Source organism: Poecilia mexicana, unplaced genomic scaffold, assembly GCF_051168715.1.
Source record: "Poecilia mexicana isolate PSO_F unplaced genomic scaffold, ASM5116871v1 scaffold_9, whole genome shotgun sequence".
Taxonomy (NCBI): domain Eukaryota; kingdom Metazoa; phylum Chordata; class Actinopteri; order Cyprinodontiformes; family Poeciliidae; genus Poecilia; species Poecilia mexicana.
In genome coordinates, this window is record NW_028263378.1 from 13,171,917 (window position 1) to 13,184,197 (window position 12,281).

The 12,281-nt window shown below is 38.6% G+C and overlaps 2 protein-coding genes across 2 annotated transcripts; one reads left to right on the top strand and one right to left on the bottom strand.

Moving 5' to 3' along the window:
- The first annotated feature begins 2,047 nt into the window (after nt 1-2,047).
- Nucleotides 2,048-8,740, top strand: mier3b (mesoderm induction early response 1, family member 3 b). Its single transcript, XM_014985579.2, has 12 exons — nt 2,048-2,069; nt 2,306-2,451; nt 2,701-2,823; nt 2,930-3,053; nt 3,534-3,607; nt 3,712-3,784; nt 3,892-4,040; nt 4,177-4,258; nt 4,525-4,619; nt 4,715-4,842; nt 4,962-5,116; nt 5,251-8,740. The coding sequence occupies exons 2-12, from the start codon at nt 2,353-2,355 to the stop codon at nt 5,721-5,723; spliced, it is 1,575 nt and encodes a 524-aa protein (XP_014841065.1). The 5' UTR covers nt 2,048-2,069; nt 2,306-2,352; the 3' UTR covers nt 5,724-8,740.
- LOC106916955 (zinc phosphodiesterase ELAC protein 1) lies at nt 8,584-12,268 on the bottom strand. The gene is made up of 5 exons (XM_014985580.2): nt 11,928-12,268; nt 11,598-11,804; nt 11,251-11,309; nt 10,741-10,951; nt 8,584-10,103 (listed from the first exon to the last, which is right to left on the bottom strand). Exons 1-5 carry the CDS (start codon nt 12,082-12,084, stop codon nt 9,619-9,621), a joined length of 1,119 nt encoding a protein of 372 aa, XP_014841066.1. The 5' UTR covers nt 12,085-12,268; the 3' UTR covers nt 8,584-9,618.
- Between the last annotated feature and the right edge of the window lie 13 nt (nt 12,269-12,281).

A 12,281-nucleotide genomic window follows, 5' to 3' on the forward strand; every position in this document is an offset into this window, starting at 1 on the left:
TCGTGAGGTACCATTAGGGTCGATGACATGACATCTATTATGTTCTGTATAGAAAATTGATCTGACTTGTGCTTTTTTCACGTTTTCTTGAAATATTCATCTGTCAATTTAACATGTATTGATCATTGCCGTTACTCTGATCAGTGGTTGGTTTGACCGGCGTCACGACTACAGCCGTCACCTGGACCTCTGATTGGCTCAGAGCTCTCATCCGGGTATTGAGCTAGGACGAGCTCATTAGCTAAAGGTACCAATATGGCGGAGGTAAGAGGGAAAACAGGGGAGAAGCTCCCGGTCTTTAATCGATATTTTTTGTATTCACGTATTTTAGTTTTAATCTTTATGTTATCGATTGAGGAGAAAAACGTTTTTGCTGCATGTATAGCGTGTTTTATGCCATAAATGTCATTTTTATTCCTATAAAATATGCTTGAATGTCTGAAGTGATCCTTCACTAGGAGGCCTCTGCGCCTTCGCTCTCAGCTGCTTCGCAGTAGAGACTGTGTAAATTGATACGTAAATTTAACGCCAGTTGGCTGCTTAAAGGAAATAACAGAGCATTTCGAGTTTATTATAATTTAAGTTGTATTTAAATGGCTTGAGCTTATTTTACAGTACCTTTACGGAAAAGAACATCTTTCCCCACCGATGACGGCGCGATGCAAACCAAATTAGTGTTTACATTTCTCGATGCAGAGGGTTAACATTAAGCTTTTAGGGTTAGCTTGGCGGCTAGCAAAGTGTTTCGGGAGCAGATTCAGTTCAAATCTTGCTGTTGTCTTTTACACAGGGGCCTGATTTATTTGGATGTAGTGAAGAATCCCAATTCCTTGCTTCAAATATGAAATTGCAATATGACTTGCGGCTCATGTCAAATTAGCTACCCATAGCAGGTAACCATAACGGTATTTCTGAATATGTATCCCCCTTTGTGGATTGTTAACATGTATTCTGGATGAATGCATGATGCTGTTTGGAGCAGAGACATTTAAAATAAAGTATACCCACATTTGGCCCATCATAATGACTATTTCAGATTTTAGGTCATTTGCTACTATTTCGATCAACTTACGAATTTTTGGAGCTTATCATTTCACGAGTTTGCTTAATTTTTATTACTGCAGCTGTAAAAACATCATGCACTTTTTTGCATACAGGTATGTTGGCAAAATTCTGAAGATGGAAATGTTAACCAGTTTCATCTGAAAGGGCATCAAATCATTTTATGCTAAGATTGTATTTGTAGTTTAATGCTTAATAATTTCTGGTTTCATTTATGCCTCTGAATTTTCAATAAAACATTTTTTTGGGGGGGGTGGGATTAGAAAAAAACAAATTCTTAGTTTTAAATATTGCTATACTATGAGAAGTGTGATAATGTCATATTAGTGCTGTGATTTAAAATATGTGTTTGCCTTTAAAAATGGTGACATTATGCTGTCTTGAAATGAAAATGCATTCATCTTATTCTTTTTAAAATGAAACATTATAGTTGAGACCTAAATTTCATCTGAAAATTATGTCAGCATTTTAATACAGCCTGGTGTGTGGTTGTGTGTGCGGGGGAGAGACCTAATTAAGCATGGTGTAACCTATTAAATCATTTGAATTTTTGATATATCAGTATCTGAAAATGTCAACCAACAGTCAAACCTTTAAAAAACATCAGTTTATTTTCAGGTGAATCAAACACTGTTTTGTTAAATCAAAAAAATTCTGTGTAACTATTGATGCAACACAATCACAAATTTGAAAGTTCTTAGCATCTGTGACCATATTTAACATGTATGCATTCTCTTGGTTGCATCTGTTAATGCTGTGTGATGTAAAGATGTTTCAATGAAAGTTACATTGATGAACAAAATGTTTATTAGCTCATAGATTCACATGCATCACACATTTCCCATATTCGTCCATGAATGTTTTTTGTGGTAGAGATTTTTTTTTTCTCCTAATGACAAAGCTATATGGGGTTTATATATATATATATATATATATATATATATATATAATTATATTAATATTTTGCTCTTTTTACTTTCAGGCTTCTCTAGGAAGTTCAAGTCCAGGTAACTAATTCACCATGAATTATTGTTTTTATGTTTAATTTGCCTAAGTCTTTTTTAAAGAAATGCTTTTGTATTACTTAAATATTAGAAGGATACTGACTATTTTAGTAGCACTGAAATCTGAACAATCTAGTCTTGTGCTCTCTTGTGTTTTCCTGCGACTCTTGTGATGGTGTGATCTCCCTTAAACAATTTGTGTGCGATGCTGCTAAGATATTTCTGTTTTGTTTGTTCAGTTGGCTCTTTATCATCAGAGGACCATGACTTTGACCCAACTGCAGAAATGTTAGTTCATGAATACGACGACGAGAGGACCCTGGAAGAGGAGGAGTCTTTAGATGACGGGAGGAACTTCAGCTCTGAACTTGCAGATTTGGAAAGGGTAAACTAGTCCTCATTTCATTTGCCTTCAAATTACGTACTTAATCAGTACAATTTAGAAAAGACCAATCCGCAACAAATAAAAAGAAGTCAATTCATTAAAACATTCAGTATGTTCTAGTTTAATCTTAATTATTAAATTTAGCCAATTTAAGTTTATTATTTAAATTGGTAGAAATATTTTCCATCTAATGCAGCCATCACATCACAGAAAAATTTACATTTTATTTTATTTTATTTTTTCCATCAGGAAGGGAACATGCCTTTGGAAGAACTTTTGGCGATTTATCGCTATGAGGCGTCAGCTGGCTCCAGTATAGACAGTTCCTCTGGGGACCTGACTGATGAGCTGCCTGACATGACATTGGATAAGGTAAAGACCTGCAAATGCACACACACATTAAACATATTAAAAAGTTTATATCTTGGACAAAATAATTAGTTGTGCTCTATCTAATTGTTTATTCTGGTCTCATCAGGAGGAAATAGCGAAAGATCTGTTATCTGGTCATTATGAGGAGGAGACCCAATCTTCAGCTGATGATCTGACCCCATCAGTTACTTCTCATGAGACCACAGACTTCTTTCCAAGAACACTTCGATGTAAGTTTACAGATTTGTGTCTGTTGGTGTTAAAGTTTTATCTATAGCTTACTGAGTGAAAAATGACATATTTGCAATTGGATTGTGACTGAGTGACTTTGCACAATCATAATTTGCATCCATTTATTTTATTATAACATTTTGTATCAGATTTTAGAATGGTTGATGATGTGTCCTTCAATATTTAACATGGTGACGATCAAAGTCAGAGTGTTTGCCCTGAAAAAGAAAACTATGAACAGGAGATCGATGATATGTCAAAGTCATGGCAAAATAGTCAAATACTTTGGGTGACATTTAAAATGTTTACCAGTTTACACTAAATCCTGACACCATTTGTGCGTTCAGCAAAATTTTACAGACAAATGAGATCATCTTGTAGATTCTCAAAATTATATGAAGGTTTAAACCTCACACTTCTGAGCCAGAAAGTAAAGGAGTGTGTTTATTAATATGATTTCTTCTTTTTTTTTTTTTTAGCCAATGCCATCTCTGATGGGGATAAAGAATCAGAGTGTGACGATCTTGGGCCAAGCCCCGACGACTCTGGAAAAGTGAGTGATGGATTGTATTATATATTACGTAATAATAAACTTCATGTCACATGAAGCCAGACCTTTTGTATTTACTTTCAACATGATATTCTCTATTTTTCAAGGAAATCATGGTGGGGGCCGAGTACCAAGCAGAGGTGCCATCTGGCCTCTGTCACTACATAGATGAGGAGAAAGGTGAGCGCTGCTCTTTGCATCTGTACATGCTGTCTAGCCAATTCCTAACAACATCAAGGGGAATTAAGCAGCAGCTCTAACTCTAAACCATCTCCTCTTTCAAACAGTGTATGAAGATGATGACGAGTTACTATGGAGCCCAGACGTTCTGTCCGAAAACAAGGTTAGGAGTTATCTCTCTGAAGTATTGTCAAGGACAACGGATGAAAGCACAGGATGCGACAAACCAGGGATGCATGTTCGAGATGACGAGCAGGTAGGTTACATCTCCTTGACGATCCTTTGATGTAACATATTGAAAAAATAAATAAATAAAGATTTCTCTGGGTAGTTTTTATCTGATTTTTTTTTTTTTTTTTTTTTTGTCCAATACTTAATTTTTTCCAACTTAGGCTTTGTACGAGCTTGTGAAATGCAACTACAACATCCGTGAAGCACTAGAAAGATACTGCAACCATGTGAAATCCTCTAAAGGTAAGCAAACAAGGAAATGATCTCACTATTCCATTCAATAGGTCCTTTATTTATAAATATGTATGGTTTTTTTTTTTTCAGATGAGGTGTAATAGTAAATAATGGAATATCCAAAGTTTGTCTTGTCAGATGTTAGATCAATTAATAAACTTAATTCTTTCAGCCTTTAAGCTCAGTTATTTAGACGGACTCTGTGGTTAAGACATCCTTTACTTTTCAGATGATTCCAGGAATCGCTGTTTAATATTTGTCGTGTTTTGTTTTAGAAAAATCTCCTCCATGGTCGGAGGAAGAATGCAGGAACTTTGAACATGCTCTTCAGATGTACGACAAGAACTTTCACCTTATTCAGAAGCACAAAGTGAGACTTACTTCATGTTTTTACTAAAGTATTTATGCAAAAGTAAAAAAAAAAAAAAAAATTTTTTTTGAATTTGAATGTTTTTGTCCCCTCAGGTAACAACACGGACAGTAGCAGAATGCGTAGCGTTTTATTACATGTGGAAGAAGTCCGAGCGCTTCGACGTGTTTGTGCAGCAGAATCGGTTTGGGAAGAAGAAGTACAGCAGCTATCCTGGTGTAACGTAAGTGACCGGAACAAGTTGGTTTGACCTGTTTGCTCCGTGTCTCACACACAGGCTGGGGGAAAACATACGATACCTGATGTTGAAGAAATTGTCTCGGTTGTGATTTTATTGTGCAGTGACCTGATGGACAGGCTGGTGGATGAAGCAGAGGGCTTGGCGGTGGACAGCTCGTCATCTGTGTGTTCAGGCGCGGGTGGAGGGGGAAGGATGGAGGCCACAACAGAGCAGCAGCTCAGTCTGCTCAACTCCATCACTGCAAGCGATCTCACAGGTTTGTGTGGGGATAATGTGAAATTCTTCGTAGCATTGATTTTCTGACTTGTCCTATTTTTTTTTTTTTTTTTTTTTTTAACGTAGTTGTCAACTTTAGATTTTCCAAACTAACACAGTTCTGTGTCCTCACAGCTTTAAGCAACACTGTAGCCACAGTATGCGCCCCTGGTGAGGTGAGTTGCTTAGACTCCTATAGCTTTCCTCCTCTGGAAAGTCTCCACCGTGGATCCCTGAGCCACGACGAATCCCTCGGGTTCCCTTCCAACGGCGCCGACCCCGACTGCCTCAACATGCTCGACGCCGGTTTCTACTCCGACCTGGGCCAGCTCGGAGGAGTGTGCGTCAACAAGGACTGCGAGCGGCCCTCCAAGAGACTCAAGATGACACTGCCTGACTCGTTTATCAACGACGTTTCCGTCGCTAACCTCGGTGTGGACTTTGAAGCCCGACGGACAACGACGCACCACCACCGAATCACCGGCGCCAAAATGGCCGTGTCCGTCACAGACTTTGGAAGCTTAGCCGGCAGCGGCGAGCCCAACGGGTTTCTGGGAGCGCACGCGCGGCACCACACACAGCATACTGCAGCACTTCAGTCAGAGTGATCTTCCTCGTCTTCTTCCTCTGTTCTTCCCTTTTTGAAACCTTTTTTTTTTTTTTTTTCTTGTACATAAGACTGACCTCACTGGAAAATCTGATTTGTTTAAATTCTATTATATAAATATATACATATCTATATATATGTATATGAATATACCTTTTGTTTTCATTTTTTGTGTAATATGACATCAGTGATGTCTACCATATAGAACTAAAATCTTGATTTCTCTCAAGAGTTTATATAGCCATTTATTTTATTTTCGTTTGCGTTTACGAGATGTGTAACGTCCATGTACCGTGGGGCCCAGAAGCTGCAGTAGGAGAGTCGTGAATCTTCTTCCCTGACATATACAAGCATCTTCAGCGCTACAGTCTGTTATCCTACCAGTCTTTTCAGCTGCCAAAACAGATTGTTTTCTGCCTCTAGTGTTAGTAGTTGCCTGTCTTTATTTGATGTGGTACTTATATTTAATGTTTTTTTTTTTTTTTTAATTGTGTTTGGTTTACAGGTACTTTTCAGTAATCAGAATGGTGCAGATGGTGTTGTTGACCCCCCACCCCACCAACTCCAAAAACCTGAGTGGAAGTAACACTAGCATGCAGATTCACTCAGAGGCCAGGAAGTGTTTTGACTTGCTGCAAAGGTTCTTCGATTTGAGTTAATTTATGGAGATGCACCAATCAGAATCTTTTAGTTTTTTTTTGTTTACTTAATATACATTTTTTTTTCTGACATTTTGATTTGTCTTGAAGAGGCAAAACTCATCCCATCCCATTCGATAAAGAATGCAGACTAATTAAATTTTCAAAAAGGCAAATCTGGCATGTTCCATTACTCACAAGCACTTAAAGGAAAAAAAAAAAAAGAGTACTTTAGCTGAGTCAAGTCTTGCTCTTTTGCAGCCTAATTTATACATAGATTATAGAAGTTTAATTTTCAAACACTTTGTTGATACTAAAATAATTAGCTTCCAGTCTTTCTCTCAGCTACAGCATCAAAACCCCGAGGAGTGCGACGCACAAAACATGTCATGATTTGAAACCGTAAAGAGGCAGTCTGTTGGTGCAGCTCATCTTTAAGTTCAGATTAATTTAACTTGGCATGTGCGAACCTTTGCAGCATCCTAATTTTTTATTTTTTTTAATTTTTTTCTCCTCATGTCAAATCTAAATTTCTGGCCCTGATTTGTTGTTTTATCATCGTGCTTCTACACAGCTGGTGAAGAAAACGTTTTGCAGCCTCAACGTAATTGGGGGTCGCATTGTTTTCCTTTTCTCCCTGTTGTGAAACCTTTGGAGCAAACTGTAACAGCAATATAGCAATGCAAAGATTTGTGGTTGGGTTCATAGCCATGTAAACACTGACACAGTAAAGTTCTGTATTTATTGAGTATACTTTGACCTTTGTAAGACTTAATTTAATACTTTTGAGTTTGTTCATGCTGCTCTTTGGCAGGTTTACCTGTATATGACCTTGTTATTGTTAAATATGGTAGAATTTGTTCCTCAATCAAGTAGCTCCATTTTTTCCCCCCATTACTAGCAGGCTTTGGTAAACCTGCTGGTGGTGTTATGTTTATTTAAAGCCTCTTGAGTTGCGTACGTAACCTCTGCTTAGCCTGTACTGACGAGAGATGCCTTTTAAAACCCGATTGACAATTTCATGGGAGCAACGTAGCAGAAATGGAGCGGTTTTTACTTGACTGAATTCCATAATTGTAAAACAAAAACAAAAAATCCAAAAAAAAAAAGTTCAGCGGATCGGCGTCAGTGAATTGGATGCAGTAGTAGTGTTTACTTAATTTATCTATGCATCGTGCTATGAGTGTTTAGTTTGTTTCAGGGGAACATCATGTCTGTCTTGTCCAGTACATGCTTGCATTTCTCCCATAATGTTTGTGTAAAGATCAAATTCACGCCCACTAATCATCACTAAGTTTCCATCATGTAAATTCAGTTCGAAAGCCCAGCATCAGAGAGAGGTTCTTTACATCTGCATTTCATGTAAATAATTAGCAAATAGCCTTTAAAACGCCTATTAACTGACCTCTTACACTTGTGAGTTTGTGTTGATACAAAGCTTTGAAATTTGGTTCTCTGTCAGAAAGGCAATAATTTGTAGATATGTACAGTCATGGGTTATTTTTCTTTTTTTTTTTTTTTTCTGCATTTAAACATTTGACTTGTTCAAATCTCATTTCTCTGTTTGGATAGTCACAATACCCAAAAACTCCAGGCGGCAGCTGAAACCACGCATGCCAGCTGCGCCTGCCTCTCTAGTGTGCCACAGAAAACGGCTTTACCTGAAGACGTGCTGGTATTACTCAATGTTGCGGTTTTTGCAGCCATGTGTAAAAGACACTCATCTTTCTTTCCTAAATCTTTTTACTCGTCGATATTTGTCTTGATGGTTAAGGGATGGCTGCTGAGTCTAAGTATGCGAAGAGCTCGTTTCTCTTTTAATGCAATGCGCATAATGCAGTAGGTCCTCCAAGCTCTTCTAGCTTTAGCAGTGCAGTGATATTTATTTCACATGTGGTTTGTACAAAGACTAAAAACTGTCAGAATGTAAAGGCCATTAAGTAGTTTGAGTAGGTTCTCACCTCCCTGTGAACTCGGAAAATGTGATATTTTATTGATCTCTCTGGCTTGAGATTTGTGTGTGCAGGAAAGCACTAAAATTTATTTTATATTTTGTATTGTGTTTAGAAGTTTAAAAGTTAAACAGAATATAGCAGTCGTGTTTTGAAACTGAAAATTCACATCCTTTAAAACCGAAAAACACCTTTGTGAATAAAAAAAAAACCCTACAAAACGTAAAAATGTATATCCAGAAATATAGACAATCAAAAACTTCACTATGAGAAATGTTCAAGAAGCTATCTTTATTGTTTATAAGAATTATACATAAACATTGCTGTTGTTTTTTTTTTTTTCCTTTTGTTAAACATTATTTTGTATTTTCTGTTGTACTTTAATACCTTGTGTACAGATCCAGAAATAAAGCTCTGGAAAAACTTCAGAGATGATTGCATACTTCTTTTTGTCTTTAGTAATATTACAGAGGTCAGTATATTGAACAATGAAATTAAGAAAAAAAAGAAAAACTGTAGAAGAAAAGTTGACATCCCAGAAAAATGGGTGTCGAGCTAACGGTCAGAACTTGTAAGATTCATCTGACTGAAATTGAGAATTTTGAAAAAGGCATCAAAAAAATAAAATGCAGATAAAAGTTGCCAAAGCAAGATTAAGCTTCAATTCATAACTTCTGCTAAAGATGAAAACAGTGATAGCAAGCTCTCCATTCCTCAAACATGAATACCCGAGGTGAATGTTTTACAGGGAGATTTGTCCAGCAAGTAGAAGAAAGTGAGAACTGTTATCTTAAAGATAAATATTGAACATCTAATAAAACATTCACTCCTACCCTGCAAGTTTATTAAAAGCCCAACCCTCCAGCAAGCGGTCATTTGTCAATAGCCGGGCGTTCGGACTCGCTGTTTGAAGCAAAGCGTAGAACAAGGAGCTGGTTTTTATCAGGCTAACCGAGTGGAAGTTTCCTAACGCCCTCGACAACTTGCATGCTGCATTAAACAATTGTCATTATATACTTGAGTTATTAGCAAACATTTACTGCAGTACAGGTAATTAACCTTCATTTGCCATCAAACAGAAGTTATGCCAGAACCTGCTGGAGGACTTGAATTATTTGCTGTTTTTTTTTTTACTTTAAAGAAAATTGAGAAAAACAAAAAAGCATTGTCAGAAAAGCTTTAGCGTGTATTTGTATGTCTGGGTCACATTTTGGTTTACAGTGAACAAGGAAATGAAAGTCAGTGATAAATAAGGACTAAATTACACACGTTAGATTAATCATATCCACTTGCGTCACATCAAACCTTAACTGGACGGCTGTCTTTTGAGAGGAATTTGAATGGTCAAAAAGTCCTCTGCCAGAATCACCTCTACCCCACTGTCCTGTAAAGCCTGGTCAGCTTGCTTCTTGAGCTCTGAGACTTCGTCCTCGTCTCCCTCCTTCTGTAGGGAACTGGGTTTGTAGCGCTGACTGAAATGATAAAGGACCAGCCTCCGTGCAGAGCAAGTCCGAGCCACGGCCGCTGCCATCTCGGGCGTGCTGTGTCCGTGGTCCACAGCTTTCTCCCGGTGCTCGTTCCCAAGGGTGGCCTCGTGGACCAGAACGTCCGCCCTGTCGCACAGACGGAAAGCTCCTTCACCAAGCACCGAGCTGCAGTCACCGAAAACACAGACTTTCCTCCCGGGAATGTCTGCTTCCAGAACCTCACTGGGATGCAGTAAGCGTCCGCTGTCAAGAACCAGAGACTCGCCAGCTTTGAGACGGCCGTACAGAGGGCCTGGTTTAATACCTAAAGTTCAGAAAATACATCAATCATTAATAAAATTAGAATAATAACTTTCAGTTACACTGTCTAGCTCATAAGCTTAAAAGCTTTCAAAATTACAAAGTTCCTGTTTATAGTTTCACACTTTGTTACCAAACTGAAATCGGCCAATGATTAACAGCATTGTCAGTTTGGGAATGTGAACAAAAATACAAGCAGTCTTAAATTTGCATTGAAAATGTTTTCTCCCTGTTTTCACACTTATTTCTTTATTATTTTGTTTCCCTAAAATATTTTAGGCACACTCACACCACTTGCATCAAACCTTTTTTTTTTTTTTTTTTACATTTTTCCGGGTAAAAAAAGTGTATGAGTGTAAGGGGTTTTAAAAATATACATCGTGATGGAAATTTTCTTTCAACATAACCAAGAAAGTTGAAAAATACAGAAATTACTGTCCAAAAATGTCCCTCATGTCTCAAAAGTTCATGAGGTTGTGATGTTAACCAAAAAAGGAGTATATGTACTAAACGCACTATTAAAATAACTTTAAATTCATTCTTTGGTTGTTTGTGGTAAAAAGTGGATTTTTCTATGGGAAATTGAAACGTCTGTCCAATGGCTGGTTCAGGTTGATAGTAAATCAGGAGGTATTTATTACCGAGCTCCTTTAGTAGTTTTGTTTTCAGTCTTCCGGGACGATCATGTTCCTGGATGCAGAAGCCAAAGGAAGGGATGCGGTGAAACAGCCGGAAGGCCTTGACGACAAACTTGTTATCTTGGAAGAGGAGGTAGCAGTCGCCGGAGACGTCCAGAGGAATCGTCCTGCCAGGCTGCTCCTGAGGATGGGGAGGGCTGCAGTCCACAGTCATCTGTAATGTTAGACAAATGTCAGAGCAAATCGGAAACCTACAAGCACCACTCAAATAAAAGTAATAAACAACAGACGTCGTTTCAATGCATCCATTTTTAAAGAAGTGTAAATAAATATAGGGAAGCTGAAATAATCTTGATGCATTTATATGATGGAGGAAGTTCATCTCAACAGCTTGTTGAGATTTCTCAAGATCAAGATAAAACAATAAATAAGTTTTTTAGTTTTTTTTGTTTGGCTTATCATTTTTTCACCTTTAACTCCTTCAAAAAGAAAAAGAAAAAAAAAAAAACATACCTCCAGACTCAGCTGTCCCTCTTCAGGACTCTGGTCTGGTGTGGGCTGCAGCTCATGCACTACAGCAACAAGAGGCAACCAATAAGCAATTAACAAACGACAACAAAAAAGGACCAGTTCTAAACTAAACAGCTGGATACGTCATATACTTAATACTTCATGAGAATGCATTGTATTTATTTTTCCAAGTATTTAAAATTTCATGATAAATGATTCTCCAGGCAGCAGCTGAGATGTCTGAAAGTATGAAACGCCTGTTTACATGAACATGAAAGGAAACAAGGTATGCTTTCATGTTTTCAATTCGGTCCTGAGTTTTAGCAGCAGGAGGTTTGCGTTGCACCTGCCTGCATACGGGAAGAGCAGCTGAGATCCTGTGAGGCCAAGAGTCACTCTGAGAAACTTCCTGAGGCCCCGGGGCCCGTAGATGTCCACACACTTCAGGCTCTGCTCGACGTCGGGGTTGGTGTTGAGGCTCACGGTGCAGAGGAGACCAGGCAACCCGAACAGGTGATCGCCATGCAGGTGGGAGATGAAAACCTTAGTGATGCGCCCTGTGTGGACACCATGACGTGACAATGATCTACCAACAATGAAGAAGTCCAGATTGAAATGAATCTCATTTATTACCATCTCAAACCTTTTTTTTACTTAGCGGGGTTCGGCTGGTTCCTCACCGGCTCTGAGCTGGCTCTTCATCAGTTGGGTCTGGGTTCCCTCTCCGCAGTCAAACAGCCAGCACTCCCCGTCCGTCCGCAGCACCACGGCCGAGGCGCCGCGGTGAGGAGACGGGTAAGCCGACCCGGTTCCGAGGAAGGTCATATCCATGGCCATCCTCCCAGTTACAGGAGATCAGTCCAAAATATCGAAACTTCCACAAACAGTGACGTGAGCCATGTTGCCTGCCAGAACAGGTCTCACAGTGATGACGCAAAATGTGAGACGGCGCGGCGCTGGAAGATTGGATTGGCTGAAAAGACGCGCTAAAAACACAGGGCTTAAATTTTCTTTGTCTTTGTAATGCTTTAATT